This window comes from Eublepharis macularius, chromosome 4 (genome assembly GCF_028583425.1).
Source record: "Eublepharis macularius isolate TG4126 chromosome 4, MPM_Emac_v1.0, whole genome shotgun sequence".
Classification (NCBI taxonomy): Eukaryota; Metazoa; Chordata; class Lepidosauria; order Squamata; family Eublepharidae; genus Eublepharis; species Eublepharis macularius.
In genome coordinates this window covers 114,719,351-114,737,711 of record NC_072793.1, presented here as the reverse complement: position 1 = coordinate 114,737,711, position 18,361 = coordinate 114,719,351, and the positions used below count along the sequence as shown (strand labels likewise).

Genomic DNA, 18,361 nt, shown 5'->3' with positions numbered 1-18,361 from the left:
AAAGTTGGAAATAGGTTTGTTGTTATGTTCAATCCTTAGCTGTAAATGCAAAGTTTATGTACTGATTCTTATAATATGCCGGGAGGTCTCTTGTAACATGTCTTGGTTATTCAAGGACTTGAAATGAGATTTTCCCAAAGGCTGTAAAATGTGTGTGCATGTGTTTTATATGTTCCTGTTAATTTCCCGGTGGTGCTTTTGCTCTTCACTGCAGCCCCAATTGTGCCTCGAGAGTGCTTGTACTACTGGCATGCCAAGCTAATCAGTGTGCCAGAATGCTAAGTGCCCCAGAGGATGTTCTTAATAATCAGTACACAAGCCATACATTAAAATACCAGATCTGAACTCATGCATGGGCAATACATTTAAGCAAGCGTGTTTATGCTTTTTTGTCTATTTAAACACATACTCAAGTTAAAGTAGTATATTTAGGGCAGAGCATCTTGAAAGTCCCTTTGCAAGCAAATGGTAATATACTATTACAATTCTATGTTCAGAAAGAGAAATGAGAAATAACATGCTCCTCCTTTAAAAGATTTAGGACCCTTGTTTTTGAAATGCCAGAAAAGGGAGGAAGAAAACTCATGCGTAGTGAAATACTTCCCCTCCCCTCTTCTGACAAACTGTAAGCAGGAAATAAGGTCAAATGAACTGTCTAATGTGATGACAAAAATACAGCTTCAACATGCATCCAAAGGTCAAAAATAACAAACAAAACGGAAGAAAATCCTTTTTTTTTTCTTTGAAAAAGATTTAAATTTGCTTGTTGAGTGAAAAGGCGAAGAACACTTCAAGTGCCTTTTCTTGCAGGAGACACACAGAAAAAAATCCTTAAGCAAACTTCTTTATAAACCTGTTACCTTCAAAACGATCTCAAATGTAAACATACTAGTGAAGACATAATCTGCATACCCTAGGATCTGGAAGGTAAACACAAAGTTACAAACATTATTGCTAGAGCTGTGTTTGAGTTTACAAGGACTGGTTAACAGTTAATTACCTTTAACAGGATTTCAACTGTAAAGATGGCTGTGAAAGCATAGTCAAAGTAACCAAGTATCTGCAAGGCATAACATGTGCTACATTAAGAAATTCATCTACATATGCTATACCAGTAGTTACAGTTTTGTTTACTTACACAGAAATACATACTCTAAGAACATAAGAAGAACTTAGACACAGCAAATTAAATGTGCAATGCCTATAGAATAATTGTTTCAGAGAAACCTGCTTTGCAGCTACCCAAGTTCACAAATTGGCATTATTCTTTCTCTTAAGGCTATTCATTAAGTTCTTCAGTTCCTGAAAACGTTGCTCATAATATTGGTAGCACCTCAAAAATTGAACAAAGTTGCAACCGTTATCAGGATTTATTTATGATACTATAATGTTCTTATAATAAGAGTAATAACACACTGGTTGTTTACCAAATAAGTGTATGTATATGCTTTTAACTTTAAATTTTTACAGTTCAGAGATAATTGCTACAGTTTTCTGTTCTTGTTCTTATGGTGTACACCAATCCCCCAGACCCTATATGCAGATCCCACAGAGATCCTCTACACAACACACAGAATCTCCCCACCCCACCCCACTCCAACAATACCTTTAAAGATACCGCTACATATTGATTTGTGGGAGAAGAAGTTATGTGCTAATGCCCATTAAACATTTTTCAAGCAGGCAATGTTACCACATTGCTTCTTTCATTTAGCTTCAAAACAATTTCACAGAATTAGCATCGGTATTTGAGTAACTTTTTATATCTGGAATTACAAGAGGTTATACCAGTTGGGTGCAATATGTAAGGTGGTTCTAGTCATTGGGTTGGATTCAGCAGTCCACACAGACACAAGGATTGCAGCTATTTCCCATGTTCACCTTCCACCCTTGTGTAACCCTGGAGAAATTTATTCCTAGGATCCCAGGACCATCACGGACTTCTAACCATGTGGGTAAGGAGGCTGCAGTGGAGAAGGGGAAGGGGAGAAATATCTCTTTCCATTCTCTGCTGTCAAGTCAGAATAATTCTGAGAGAATAATTATAACTCTGCCCTTAAAAATTTTTTTCGTCTCCTCTGTATATGTATGCTGTTTCTGAAAGACTTATTAAAGCCAGAAGTGTTTCTACTAGTAGAGGGAATTTGTTTTTCTTAAGTCATCTTTTGGCCACTTTTCCTCCCAAGAGGGACCCAAAGCAGTTTACAAAAAGAATAAACAAAGAGACAAAGAAAACATTAAAAATGGGCTGGTCGAGGTCTGACAAGCTGCCTACTACAGGTACCAGGCCACAAGACCTAGGTTTCAGCCATTCAGTTTGCACCCAGGGGCTTACACCTCCTGACCTGCCTATGCCAAATACTTTCTTTAGCCAAAAAGAGGGGGTTAGAACAGGCAAAGTCCAAGGAATAGCCAAAGAGTTACAATACAAACCCCTGGGTCAAAATCAACAAATCAAAGTTATATTCAATAGTACATTCATTCATGAAAATTGTTTACAAGCCTATACATTTTCATACATATATGCTTGTAAACAATTTTCATGAATGAATGTACTATTGAATATAACTTTGATTTGTTGATTTTGACCCAGGGGTTTGTATTGTAAATACTTTCTTTAAACAGAAGGCAAACAATTGCACATATGTAACAGTAGCATTGCTAAAGAAACAGTGGAATTACTTTTTTAAAAAATGGAGGGGAGCCACCTAAGCTCAAAATGTTTTTAACAGAAAACTACAAACTGTTTACCTCAACGTATATCCAATTACATACAGATTCATTACAGTGAATTGTACAACTGCACAGTATTTCTAAAATAAATACACATGATAATAAATTACCCTTTTGTGGAAGTTAGATATAAGTATTGTGTACTGTACTGTACTGTACTGTACTGTAGTGGTTAAGTGGCCGGGCTACAAATCAGCACTCAGCTGGTTTGACTCTCACTATTGCTATGAGCTCAGTAGGCGGCTTTGGATAAGCCACTCTTCTCAGCCCTTGCTCCCCAGCTGTATTGTGGGGATAATAATAATGCGCTGACTTTGTTCACCATCACCAATCTGAGGGTGGCACTAATCTGTCCAGAAGTACTCTGTATGAGCACACTGTTATTGTTATTATTATTTATTACTGACACAAAAAGGAAGCTAGATTTTTAAGACAGTATCTACAATATGTTTCAAAAATGACAGTTGAGGATATGACATTATTATAGCTCATTTACAACATAAACAAACACTGCAATCCTAACTGGAATTACTCTAGTCTAAGCCCGTTGATTTCAAGGGGCTTAGACTGGAGTAATGCTTCTTAGGATTGCACTGAAAATGTCTCTATAAACCCTAGGGTAGTGATTCATATTGTATTGCAGACTGCAATTTTGGTTTATTTGGTTTTTGTGGCACTTGTTTATGTTCCAACACTGGAATTAACTTCAAAGACTTTCCAATTAAAACTCAGCAGCTTCTGAACTCAAATATATAACCCAGATAAAGAGAAAGAAAAGTAGACATTGTTAAGTCATAGAATAACAGAGTTGGAAGGGGCCATACAGACCATCTAGTCCAGCCCCCTGCCCAGCGCAGGATCAGCCTAAAGCATCTCTGACAAGTATTCATCCAGCCTCTTCTTGAAAACTGCCAGTGAGGGGGAGCTCACCACCTCCCTAGGCAGCTGATTCCACTTTTGAACTACTCTGACCGTGAAAAAGTTTTTCCTAATATCCAGCCGGTACTCTGGAAATGTTCTGTATCACTGAGGTAATTTTCCATCAAGACAACATTATTTAGAACTGATTAATGTAAATGTTAGCTGTCTACATGCTTGCAGTATGCAAACACATAATCTTCAGCCTGAATCAAAGATGGTATATTTCCATGAGGAAATATTAGAACTGGTCTGGAGAGAAATGATGACAGTGTTATAACTGCTGCTTCCCCCTCTTCCTGCTTAAGTCCCCTTCTATGAAACGCTAGAAGCCTGTGCAGACATTACATTCATGCAAACAGGGAGCATTACTTAATTCACACGATATGGCAATTACCCATATTGGGGGCATTGTGGGAAATGCCAACCATGAGTATCTGGATACTCATGGTTGGCGGGCTCTCAGTTTGCATGAATGTAACATTTGCGCAGGTTTTAAGATATTCACACATTTCCCCCCAGCATAAATTATGCATGAAGAGAAATAAGACATCAGAAACAGTCTTGGAAGATCCACCCCCTTGTGGCACAACAGATCCTTTCATGCAGAAAGTCCCCCAACTCAGTCCCTGGTAACTGAAATTAAAAGATTCTCAGATACTAAAGCTCTAAAAACTTGAAAACTTGGAGAGTTCATGCCATTTGGACAATGATATTCAGCTGGAATAGTTTAATGGTTTGACTCAGTTTTCTATGTTCATATTGTAAACACCATGAATGTATAGTTAAACCAGAAATGAAAATGGGACGGGATAGGTCCTGACAAAATCTTAGGTGAAGGACAGTGATTCAAAGTATGCTTTCCTTAAATCAAGTTGTTCCACAAACTTTTAGGTCTCACCACCTGGTACTGGCATAAATTAATGAAGTACATATAATAGCAGCCTCCCCTCCCTCCCCCAAAAACAAAGAGATTCTATGCAGTCACCCTTTTTACCAGAACTGTAATAGTTAGAAGTGGGTAACTGGAATAATCAGTGTTGATCTTTGGGCTTAGTATTCATATGGTGGAATGCCCACAAAGTAAGACTGCAATTTACCACACCCTGAAAATTCCTAGCATGGTACCTGCAATCTTACCATGATACCTTCAATGTTCAAAAACTATGGCGCAAAGCCATTTTATTGTTGGATGATTTGACATCAAGATATGCTTAAAGGGGGGGGGGATCAATGATGAGGTAAAAAAATATTTTAAACCAAAATAAGTATCTTAACTTTTTAATTAATAGTTCAGTCCAACATCCTACTAAACTTAAAAAAACAAATATTTTCATGCCATTTGATTCAAACAAGCTACAGATATTCGTGTTCTTCTTCACTTTACGTTACAAATGGCATAGTGAAAAAAAGACCCAGCATGCAGTTTCCTCTGAAGAGTCTATTTTTTTCTTACGTTATTTCGAAAAGAATGGCTGCGAATAGGGTCTTCAGCTGCAAGAGAGGCACTGCTAAGCATGATGAAGACAAGAATGAGGTTGGTAAAAATGTGGTGGTTGATTAGCCTGTGGCATGCCACTCGGATCCTAAAAGAGAGAAAGACAAATGGAACAGAACATCACAAGTGGAAATGCCAATGCACCTGAATTAACTGAACTAAGCCAAGTAATTTTCAGAGTTTTTATTTTTAAAAAAAATCATTAACCAGAAAGTTAATTAACTAAGCTAACCTTTTAGGAAACTGTGGACAATATATGTCGTATAGAAAGAACCATATAAATGTCATGTAGAAAATGATCAAATTTTAAATACTCGGACAGGACAGGATTAAGCAACAATTGGTTAAATGGTCTCAGAGACCATGGTCTTCCAGCTGGCCAATGAAGATCAGAGAGCCAGTTTGGTGTAGTGGTTAAGAGCTCAGGACTCTAAACTGGAGAGCCGGGTTTAATTCCCCACTCCTCCACTTGAAGCCAGCTGGTTGACCTTAGGCTAGTCACAGTTCTCTGGAGCTCTCTCAGCCCCACCCACCTCACAGGGTGTTTTGTTGTGGGGATAATAATGGCATACTTTGTAAACTGCTCTGAGTGGGCATTAGGTTGTCCTGAAGGGCGGTATATAAATCGAATGTTGTTGTTGTTGTTGTTGTTGTTATACTTTTGTGGCTTTTTAGGAGTCTGGACTACAAAGGGATGATGTGTCAAAAGGAACACATTCATTTATTTCACTCGTTGTTCAGTTTTGTTCTCAATGGAGTCCACTGGAACTTTGCTATTTATGAGGAAAGCTCAATGTAGTATTACTATTTAATCATAAACTGAGTGTTATATAGATTTTTTAAATTATTTACGCATTTGTATTGCTGAAAATAAAGAAGGAGCTCCCTTCAGGAATTGGTGTCATCTTCTCCTTCATATTAAGTTCAGATATTCTTCGGGGTCGAGGACCAGCTGGCACTTCGGGCTCTTCTTCCTCCTCCTCCTCCTCCTCCTCTTCTTCACCTACTTTAAATTTATTATATTTTATTTATTATGTAAGAAAAAAGTTTTGTAACATGATGATAAACTAGTGTTTGAAACATTACCTACTTACATATCATCTTAGTGAGACAGATATATATTTAAAACAAATCAACTTACTATAAGCTCAAACAAAATTTCAGAAGCCATGTTAGCATCTCAAACTGATTCTATGCATTGTTACATTGAAATACTGATATGTGACGTCTCTAAAGCCTTGCCTGTAACTTTTAGATGATTCTCATCTTGTTCTTTTTTTTTTAAATGATGAAGATGATGATAATGATCCTGTTCATCCTGTTCATACCCTTCCTGTTCTGTTTGAAATGGGACATCTTTTGCCTCTCCAGCTGTACACCCCACTGTTTTAGGGGCCAGATCTTACATTCTAACTATTGTATGAAAGCCCTTCAGATAATGTTTCCATGACAATATGGTAGTTCGGACCCAGATCTTCCTGGTCCACAACACACATATAAGCTTGTTCTTTTCTGCTGTATGGCTCCTGCGTAGAAGTACCCTCTAGCCAAATTCAAAAGTACACCACACATTGCTGTGGCCACTGCTCCTGTGATAAGGATGACATCCTCACACCATTCCTCCTATTATTTGTAGACTGCATATTGTATGCGGTAGCCTGATGTCTAAATGAACTCATTTTCAAAACAAAATAAGATTGCTATCTTGATAATCTGAGAGGAAGAATTAAACACAATGTTAATTTTTATAAAGTTACATGTTATAAAACATCATTGGCATTGCCACTGGACAATCACTTTTCTGCTGTTTGCCACTATAGCAGGAAAGCACGTAACTTCCAAAGAATTCCTTAAAAGTTAAAATCCTTCTTAAATGTTGCATAAAGCCATGCAGACGTTGAAAGTTATTGTGACACTAATTATCATCACAAACAACCTGTGGCACTTGTACAATCAGATTCCATAAAGCAATAAAGACAGCAATAACAGGTAAAGAGACAATATTTTACTGAGTTCAAAACACTGTGTACTCAGAATATGTCATCTCTCTCAACAGCTGTTGCCTGAGGGAAGATGTACAACAATTGCAATGTTTCTACTGAGCAAAAAATTATTGTGTAACAAGACTCTAACCACTCCTGTACATTTATGTTAATGTAACTATATCACACTATATATTTCAAGAAAGCTGAAAGATTGAAAATCTGCACTGGTGATTTAATAGGTGATTCTATTCATATTAGTTCAGTTCAGAGTTTACTGAGTATAGATACAGGCCATCATAAAATTACAAAAACCCCAGTAGATAAAAATTAGGTAAAATACAGCAATATACAATACAGATTTACCAGAACGTGGGGAAAATTCCATTAAAACAGACATTGATTAAAACCATCAATCAATAAGTTAACTGCAAGTTCAGATAACACCTTTCTTTGCTGGATTAGATCTTATCTTTATAGTAGCAAAGACAAAAAGTGAAACTCTATATAACATACACGTCAACATCAGAAAGCAAAAATGAGATTTTCTCCGCATCTGTGTATAAGCTTAAGCTTAAACCAGATAAAAATCCCTCCAGAAACTTTGATCTGGGGTCAGAATATAAAGGGTAAAAAAGGATAAAATGAGGTAAATCCTCTAGTGTTTGAGATCCACAGATACAGACCCTTTGGGCTATAGGAGTTTGAGAATAACATCCAGACAATATCGCCAAGGGCATGGACTGAAATTGCAATAGGGTAAAGGACTCTCTAAGGTTATGATTAGAGATGTTAACAAGATAAGGAGAGCAGACATGGTAAAATTTAATAAATTTGAACCATGGTGCTGCTTTTGAATTTAGAATTTGGGAGTGATCGATCAATGCATCAGAGTTAAAAATCCATTCCCTAAGTTGGGAGTAAGTGGCCAGAAATTCCTATAAGATCATCAGGAATAGAGCAGTTTAAGAATATCTCATTAAGGTAAACAGAGCGCTACGAGTTATTGGCCATCAAAAAATTGAAGGATTGTTGACTAAGTGAAACTTGTCTAGGATTTTTATTCTTTACCCAATATTTTATAATGGCCAGATGCAATCTGGCTCTAAGATAGGGGATACGTGATTCTGCTCTCATCAAAGCAGCTGGAGATCCCTTGGGGAGAGCTAGGATACATCTTAAGAAATAGTTCTGGATTACGTCTATACTGATAGGTTTCCCCTATTCATATTAGTATAATTGCTGTGCAACATAGCTCAGGAACACTTGACCTGACTTTTTTTCTCTCAGTGTGCGTCACTGAAAGTATACCTGGGACATCACAAGGTGGATAGGGATCTTTGTCTTCTTCTCCTTCTCCATATTCATTAATTGTAACCTATCATAACAAAACAGAACACTTCAGAAGAAAATTAAATCAGCATTTTTCTATTCCTAGTCTTAAAAATGCTGAAGATAATCATTGCTTAATTTAAAACTTCAATTTGAATACATAAATTATTGGATCCTAGGAGTCCACTCAAACTAATGTGGAGGTGTAGTCTGGCTTCCTCGGAGCAAAGTGTCAGTGTCAGGGTCCAGCCCAATATGTTAAGATTTTGGTGCTTCAGTGTATATACTGCTTGAAATGGCTCAGACAGGAACCTTCATAATTAACTCATGTTGATAATTTCAGAAAAATAAAGATACAATTAAAAATTAATAGAAAAGTCTAGCAGATACTAAATGCAGTCAAGTTTTCAATCAGGATCTAATTTACATCTAAAAACATACAAAGTGAAAGAAATGAGTGGCAGTGGATATGGCAGCCCTCACTTGGGAGAATTATGATCTTGAAGACTGAGGCCACAGGGTCAAATCAGGCAAGATGTTTCTTCAGAAACAGCAGCCTGCGGGAGGGCAGTTCCAGTCTCATCTAATATACTTATATGTTCAGAAAAATTATATGCTGCTTCTCCCAAGACCTGCTTGAGGTAACTCACAGAGTAAAAACTGTACAATAAAATCATCAATACTAAAACAAGCCATAAAAACTTAACAATAAAACCATCAATACTAAAACAAGCCATAAAATAAGTTGTGGCATAAAAGCAACATAAAACAACATTCAGGGGCCTAAACTGATCTTACCGTGCATGCTAAACAATAAGGGAGAACATAGTTCTTCATGTGCACCCCCCCCCACACCCGCTTAGGGCTTTAAAGGGAAGGAACAGCACTCTGAACTGTGCCCTGAAATAGATGGGCAACTGGTATAGATCTGAAATTGTTCTTGTATCCATTTGCTGACAATAGACTGGCCACCACATTTTGGACCAACTGAAGTTTCTGGGCAACCCCATAGAAAGTGCATTACAACTATCTAACATGGATATGACCAGAGCATGAATAACCATGGCCAGATCACACTTTGAAGAATGGCTGTAACTGGTGTATCAGCCAATGGTTATAAAGGCACTAAGTGCAACAGAGGCAACTTAAGCTTCTAACCATAGACTAGGATCTAAAAGAATCTGCTCCTTTAGGAGGCACACAATTCCTTTTCTCAAATAGGCTGACTCAGTTCTCAAACAGCTTTGTCACTGAACAACAGCACCTTAGTTTTGTCTCTCATATCTCCCTTTTCCTTCTTCAGACACCAGACTGAGTCCAAAGCCACAAACATCTGGCACATGAACAGGCTCATATGGTACAAATTCCAGTTATGGTTAGTGACTACTTAGTGTGGTGTGGATGGGGGACTGATGAGTGCCATTATGAACAAAAGACTACAAAAAGCTATCATGCTAATGTGTATAGAAATCAGTTACCTTAGTATCCTTGGCCTTCTTTTGTTCACCTTCTGGTCTGTCTCCCTTTTTAGTGTCCAAACTTTCTTTTCTATAAAGAAAACAAAAGGCAAAATATTAAACAAACCATAATAAAATTCACAAAATAAAATTCACAAAATTATAGATTTGGAATCCTATTTATAGAGACACAGAAACAGCAGATATCAGTATTCTATAGCCTTTTTCTTTCTTTAACTACACATAGGGCTCCCAAGTCTTTTTGAAATACTCATTGGAGTGTTTGCAAGAAAACTGCAAATATTCCCCATTACTGTATTCTTCCCCTGTACCTGGCATTCTTTTTCCTCTCCTTTTCCTCTGCTTCTTCTTTCTGAGCTGTATTCAGACTTTCAGCATCGGCCAGGTTATCAACAGCAATGGCCAAGAAGACATTTAACAAGATATCTAATTCAAAGTATTTTAAGGATACTACAAGTATTTCAAATGAGAAACATATGAAATGCACCCTAAATAAAGCAAAGAGTTTTAGCAAGCTGAAACAGTATTGAGTAGAGAAGAGCACGAATCAAAATATGAACCAAAGTTTGGCATGAACCGAGCCGGCAGTTCATCAGAACCCATTTCTGATGAACCGCCACGAACTTTAGGCTGGTTCGTTTGGTTCGTTTTTTGGTTCATCACTGCAGACAGCCTGGCACCGATCAATCAGTTTCCTAGGCAACAGGGGATGGGCTTTCTGCAGACCTTCTGCTGACCCAAAAATGGCCTTCTGCTGACTTGGAAGTGGCCTTCTGCTGACCTGGAAGTGGCATTTTCATGAACCAGACGAACTGGTTCGTGAACCAGGGCAGGTTCGTGAAAGTTCGTGGTTTGTGAATGGTTCGTTTTTTCCTCAGTTCATGCCCATCTCTAGTATTGAAACAATACAGTTTTTGTGAAGATAAATTAAACTCCAGTTATCACTTAGCATAAATTAATATTCTATCATGGCAAATTAAATAACAAGCCAGTTTCTGGATCCTTAGAAATATTGTTAATTTCAGAAGCAGAACTACAAAGGGTGGACAAATTCAACATATTATGTTGCCTTTTGTATTTTCAGATGATTCCTAAAGTTACTTGTATACTTTGCAATGTTTTATATTACATACAATAGTTTTACAACGAATACATTTCTTGTAGAGTTGTATAATTAGCATGAGTTGATAAAAAGAATAAGTATTCAACTGACATCTCACTGTGACTTTCTCTTGTACAAATTTCATGGAAATGAACAGCAAGATTTGAGTCTAGTAGTACTTTAAAGAGCAACAATATTTCTGGGATATAAGTTTTGAGAGTCAAAGCTCCTGTTTTTTTTAACGTTTTCCTGTAACAGATTCCACATTTTCTACCTTCTGTACAAAATCTTAAACAAGAAACGTATCATCTTCTCCTTCCTTTGGCAACAAAACAGAAGGCCACAGCACAGGTAACAAGGACAGAGTGAAGACTAATGGTTGACATTTCCACATTTTTTTTTATTATGGATAGGCAAATGCAGAGTTGGATGCAAAGGAATGTTTCTGTGAACTGAAGGGTTTCCACCCACACAGAGCAACTTACTTGTCCCCTCTTCTGGTGGGGCTTCAGCAAGAGGGGAAAGTGAGAAAGTTGCACGCCACTGGCAGAAATCCTTCTGGATCCATGGAAAAGCTCTGTTGAATATAAGCTGGGATCTTGGCATTATTTATGAGAATGACAGTCATTCAGATGGCCAAGGAATTGCTGCCTATCTGCCCTGAAACACTTAACAAATATACTCTATTCCTCAGTTTGAGATCTCTAAGCTCCTAACCAGAAATAGAACAAACAGATCACTGGCTAAGAAGATCAGTCCTTAATCTGAGAATGCTGGGAGAAAGGGCGGAAGTCAGAGTATGAAATTTTGTTTAACTCCATAATCTAAATGTTCTTTACATGTTAAATTTATAAGTTAAGAATGGATGCAAATGTCACTTAAAATGAAAGGATACAGTTACCACAGATGAAGAGAATAATGAAGTATATGCAGACTACCATTCCTGATGATGATGGGCCACCATATGCCATAATGCCATCATACATAACAGCATTCCAATCTTCACCTGTTAGAATCTAAGAAGCAGATTCCTCATTACTGAATGAACTCACAGAACACTAAAAATAAAAAGGTCTTTTTCTTTAGTGCATATCATACAAAGAAATATTTCATTAATATAAAATTCCAGTACCAGCACTGAAATTGCTTTATACAGCATATGAGTCAATGCTATGTATTTTTATGTTTTTATTTAAACAATGATATCTTGGAAAGGAAAGTTAAGTTGTACCAAATTTATTAAACTCTAAGATTCCATGTTAATAAATTGCATGTATGGTTTCAAGATTTTTTTAAAAAATGATGGGCCTGTTAGCTGCCTAAATTAACATTTACTTCAATTATGAAAGCACTTCAAGTATCTTGCTGCAGTATTTCTTAAAATAACTCTATAAGATGAGCCAGTCTTATTATCCCTGTAAGACCACACAGTGAGTACATGACTGAGATGAGATTCACTTTCATAGGCATAGATTCTCACATCTATTAGCTAGGGAGAAGATTTCCATTAATCCCGCCTCTCTTTCTGCAGACCCACACTTCACCCCATGCCATTCATGAGAATCCTGTGACACCCACCCAAATTCTGCTCTGCTTGCAGATCTTGTAGGATCCATTATGCTATACCAGTTCCAAAATAGTGAGTTACTAAGCAAAATTGTTCTGCGCGCTCCCACATATCTGCTTGCAATAATGTGATTTCCTGCTTCTTTTATTACCTTTATACAAAATATGAAAAGTAAATAAATGAGACTGGATACACATAGTTATATGGGAAGCCTTCCTCCAGCACAAAGATCCTTTCATTAGATTGTTCTGCAAGAAGATACTGCACTGAAAGAAGGCTAAGCAGAGTGGGAGGATCCAACCCAGTATAATTATTATTAAACAGTAAGTTTCTGCAAGTGAACATGGGACTGAGTGATCTAAGGGAATAAAAAGCAGTTGACTGGATCCTGTGAATTGTTTCTGCTGATGGTACTGGGGTCCTTTGGCACAAGGATCCATGAAACCTAACCCAGTAACTTCCCATTACTTCTACAAGAATATGGAAGATGGGTTAAGTAGCAAAACCATCCTGTCTCTTATTTAGTTTTTGTGGCTTCCAACAATGAACCCTGCGATGTTTATGTTTATTTGCGTGCTTGTTTGCTTTCTTGTTTCTTATTCTTTCTTAGAAATCTCTAACAACTATAGAGAACTGCAATGATGTGACCAATTGTTCCTTGATTGGTTTAAACAGGTAGCAAAAACATACACTAGGTTTTGGAACAAGAAAGCTAGCCACACTTTCCATTTAGCAGTATAACAGCAGACATATAGGCCTTTAAGTACTAGCAATTTTCTTTAAAGGCCAAGGACATGAAATCAAACTTTAAAGACACCTTCAGATCCAATGGGATTTCCTGTTTTGCAAATGCACTTCAACTGGATGGCAGAAAATATTTAAAGTCTGACCAAACACAAAACAGTATCAAATAGAAACAAAATGTATTTATAGCTTTACCATAAAGGCCATTTCACATATTATTTTTTCCAACACAGATTAATCTTCATTGCAGAAAAGGCATGAAATGTGTAATATCTCCATGGAGGGACTTCGGAGTAGGGGGTTCAAGGACCAGCGAACCTCCATATGATCTGTTTCCTAATCTGTGGTCCCCAGAGGTCAAAAGATATTAATGCTTCCACCAAGTTTTACAAAAATAACTCTTTGTAACATCTGTAGCTAAGTCTGTAATTCTAAATGCACTTACTTGAGGAAAAATCCTATAGAAGTCAATGAGAATTACTTCCTAGGAAATATGCAGAGGATTGAGATTCATGATTTGGAGAGTAGGGGGCAAAGATAGATGAGTGCAACATCCCAAGTATATGTCAGTAATGCAAGGACAACTTCAAATAGATAAACTGAAGTAAGGGTCTCAGACTAATGGTAGCAAACATACCTATGTTTGTATGTAAATGTTTTGGTGAACTTAGCTGGGGTTCTTTTCTTTTTTGTTTTCTTTAACTTGAGGAGCAGGCAACATCCACCTTTCTCTGCTACCCCAGTATAACATGTGCTGCTTTTGAAATTTACCTGAGCTTCAAAAGCAGCATATCACAAACTTCGAAGTTTGCTCTTTGTGCAAAAAAAGGACTAAACAAAAACAAGTCCTGCTACGTACAGCTACACACCTCTTTGGATTGCAGTCCAAGTCTGGAATAATTTTACCAAGCTACAACTTGACAATATTCATTTATGATATATAAACAGTGGTAAAAAAACAATTAAAGGTAAGGGACCATTTTAAAATTAAATGACTTTCCATGTTTTTACAGCTACATTTGGATGAACAATGACAACTTAATATTAATGACATTAACATAAAAGCTATGCTGCATAGATAGATTGAATACATGATATGAACAAATGGTACAAAATGATGCAAAATTACCAGAATATTGATTTTAATGAGCAGAATGCTATTTAACACAAACAGAATTAATAGTAATTGAGATCGTGGGGGGTTTTTTAGGAGACAGAATTATTTAGACAGTTTTGTTGTTCAAAAGATAAAATGTTTTATAGTGGGTGAAAGAAAGTTACCTGGAATACAGTTAAAAGAGCTTGTGGGAAATTATCGAAGGTGCTCCGTTTTGTTTGAGTTTCATCAAAATTAAATTTGCCTCCAAACAGCTGCATTCCAAGCAATGAGAAGATTATGATGAAGAGGAAAAGCAGAAGCAACAGTGAAGCAATGGACTTCATTGAGTTTAACAAGGATGCTACCAAGTTGCTCAGGGATGTCCAGTGCCTATAAATTAAAATGCGTGTGTTAACAAAAAAAAACCGTAAAAGAACAAGTGCGTGATGAAATATTACAAAAGAGCTGCGGATCATACAAGTGTCAGTAAAACTCAGCAGCAAGTTAAAACAAAAAAACCCATAATCTTTGAGTCCATCTTACCTGGTCACTTTAAAAATACGGAGAAGACGAACACAGCGGAACACTGAAATTCCAAGGGGAGACATAATTTCCAACTCCACCAAGATGGTTTCAACAATGCCGCCACACACCACAAAGCAGTCAAAACGATTAAAAAGGGACACAAAGTAGGATTGCAGGCCCAGACTGTACATCTTCACTAACATTTCACAGGTGAATAAAGCCAACAGAACTTTGTTTGCAATATCTGAAAGGAGGAAATATTCAGAAGCTAAGAGTGATTTATCTTTCTCTGGTTTAGATTCATTAGTGCTGTGGAAAACCATTGATTTTGCTTTAATTTTCCCTTTTTGTCCAAACATAATCCTAAATCGCACATTCTTCCCAGGTTAAGTCGTAACCCATGTGAATGCAAGTATAACTCAGGAACACAAGAGTTCAGGCAATAATATTTTCTTAATATATGCCAGGACTGCATGTTCTTCTCCATAGAGAACGTTCTAGGTATCTCAACATCTTCTAACTCCTAAATCTGAACACTTACAGGCCTTTGCAAAGTTTTTTGCTGATAAAATAGCACAAATATGTTCTGATCTACATGACACCTATAATATAAGTGAGGTGCAAGAAATGCTTCATACACCATCTGGCTCACTTATGGACAACTTTGATCCAATTACAATGATGGATATTGACAGAATCCTAGCATCTGAGAAGGCCACTACTTGTGTGCAGGATCCTTGCCGTCTTAGCTGTAAAATCATGTAAAGCCCACCTCCATGACCCATTGAGGTCTATCATAAATCAGTCACTAATTCAGGCACCTTTCCTCGGAAACTCAAAAAGGCAGTTATCTACCACCAATTTAAAAAACATCCTTGGACAAAAATGATGCGCTCAATTATCGTGCAGTCTCAAATCTGTCCTTTCTAGGCACTGATTGCGAGAGCAGTAGCTGACCATCTCCAGGTCTTATTAGATAACTCTGCAGCTTTGAACTCTTTTCAGTCTGGATTCAGGCCAGGCTATGGGACAGAGACAGCTCTGGTGGCTTTAGTTGATGATCAGACAAAAGCCATGCTTCTTTGTTGCTTCTCCTGGATCTATCTGCAGCCTTTGACACAGTAGACCATGCTATCTGGCTAAGACATTTGCAGGCAGAAGTGGGTATTGAGGGATGTGCCCTTGACTCACAGAACAGAGTGGAAGGGTTGCTGTTAGAGACCAGCTATCTCAGAATGAGAATTACCTTGCAGAGTTCCACAGTGAACAAACTTATCCCCCGTGTTATTCAACCTCTATGTAAAGCCTTTAAGAGAATTCATTCATAGCTATGGGATTGGATACCATCAAAATACAGATGACACCCAGGTCTATATCTCACTATCCAAATCACTGCAGGATGCAACACAGATTTTGAGTCAGTGCCTAACAGCTGTGATCAAATGGCTGAAAGCAAACAAATTGAAACAACCCAGGTAAGAAGGAAGTGGTGCTAGCTGGGAAGGAAGAGATCTTAAAGGACATTGTACTCCCCACTTTTGATGGAGTTTGTCTGACCCTTGCAGGCTCAGTTAAGAGCCTAGGAGTTATACAGGATCCAGAGCAATGGCTAGATAAGCAAGTTAAGGCAACTGCAAAAAACATTTTTTACAACCTTCGTCTAACCTGGAAGATGCCCCAGTTCCTTGATATGGCTGATCTGGCCACATGGATCCATGCCATGGCAACATCAAGACTTGACTACTATAATGCACTGTACATAGGTCTCCCCTCTAAGTTAACTCAGAGAATCCAGTTGGTGCAGAATGCTGCAGCTCATTTATCATGAGCTAGGAGGAACAATAATATTACTCCCATTCACTCCACTGGCTACTTATCAGCTACCAGGCTCAATTCAAGGTATTGGCTATCACGTACAAACCTCTTCATGACCTTAGTTCATCATATCTAGAGGATTGCCTATCTCCCTATGTTCCACCACGGCAACTTCGCTCTTCTGAAAGGGGCCTTCTGCAGGTGCCATCTTGCACATGGACAAAATCACCAGCTGCCCATACACATGCATTCTCTGTGGTGGCTCCCACCCGACAGAATGGCCTACTTGAAGAAGCCAGGAAAACTCCTACTGTCCTAGCTTTCTGCAAACAATGCAAAACTAAATTATTCAAGAGGGCTTTTTACTCAGAATGGCTGTACTGTAAGGAAGTAGTCTCAAAGAGATGCATAAGTAAAGGGACAGGGATTATAGACTTTACTGCTATGCTATGTACCATCTGTTACTGTTAAGTATGATCCTACTGGATAGTTTATATATTGTTTAATATGTCAGTCTTAGAATTGCTTATGGTCTGTTTTAGTATTTCTTCAACCATTATATTAGACTGATACTAGTTTTAAAGCTTTGCATATTTGCATTTATTTACCCTATTACATTGTTTATTGAAATGTCTTTGAAACTGACTGTGCTGACTCACACTGTAATCCGCCTTGAGTCTCCATGAGAAAGGCAGACTATGGATAATGTAAATAAATAAATAAAATAATTTACTACGTCACTTAAAAATTGTTCATTACTTTCCATTTTATAACAGAACATCTTAAACAATGAATAATGACTAATAAGTATATATTTAAACAGGCTCCCTATGATGTCTGTAAAAGATTTTACTGGTTATTTCATGAAACAAGAAAACAATCTTGCACTTTACCTTGTATTTGGGTCAACCAATCAGGTTGGTTGTAATGCTCAGAAGAGATGGTTAATGTGTTCAAGAACACCAGTACAATAACTAACCAATAAAATGAGACTGATTTTACAGCCGCTCTACATCTTCTGCGATTGAATCGGTTCCATCGGCGCCAACGTCGACTAAAATTTAAAACAGCAGTAGCATCACAAAACAGATTAAAATTATACAAACTAGGTTTGAAGAACATTTCTACTGGACAAAGAAAGCTTGGATGATGTTGTCAAAGTTAAACACTAATGACTCCTTTTGTTACAACAACACAGTGAAGCTTAATTGCCTTCAGCTGAAATCAAATGGGACTTAAAAACATTTGATGTGTTTGCTGGCACTTACACACTGCAAGTAATTATTGTATTATATAACATGCACCCCATTTATGCTAAACATGTGTCTTTTTATTCAGTCTTAAAATAATCATCTAAAAATACAGAAAAATTATAGTACTTTAAACAGATTTGGCATTTCTGGATTCAACTCAGTATGACACTATGAATGAGTTGTTCATACATTGTAAATTCAAATTGTCCAATCGATCAATGGCTATTACACATATAAGCAGAACTCCCTGTGTGAATTACTCTTTCAGTTGGGATCTGTACAACAGAATAATTTCTACACAGCAGAACAGATCAT

At 37.4% G+C, this 18,361-nt stretch overlaps 1 protein-coding gene across 3 annotated transcripts in view; it reads right to left on the bottom strand.

Moving 5' to 3' along the window:
* Positions 1-18,361, bottom strand: part of CACNA1D (calcium voltage-gated channel subunit alpha1 D) — a 365,621-nt gene that overhangs the window by 134,959 nt on the left and 212,301 nt on the right. For all 3 annotated transcript variants that reach the window (XM_054975338.1, XM_054975339.1, XM_054975340.1), the window contains exons 11-20: positions 17,687-17,847; positions 14,997-15,222; positions 14,636-14,843; positions 11,939-12,059; positions 10,253-10,367; positions 9,942-10,011; positions 8,443-8,509; positions 6,002-6,155; positions 5,108-5,237; positions 1,001-1,060 (exon numbers count right to left, since the gene is read on the bottom strand). In XM_054975338.1, coding sequence (XP_054831313.1) covers positions 1,001-1,060; positions 5,108-5,237; positions 6,002-6,155; positions 8,443-8,509; positions 9,942-10,011; positions 10,253-10,367; positions 11,939-12,059; positions 14,636-14,843; positions 14,997-15,222; positions 17,687-17,847 — 1,312 coding nt within the window. The remainder of the gene's footprint in view (positions 1-1,000; positions 1,061-5,107; positions 5,238-6,001; positions 6,156-8,442; positions 8,510-9,941; positions 10,012-10,252; positions 10,368-11,938; positions 12,060-14,635; positions 14,844-14,996; positions 15,223-17,686; positions 17,848-18,361) is intronic.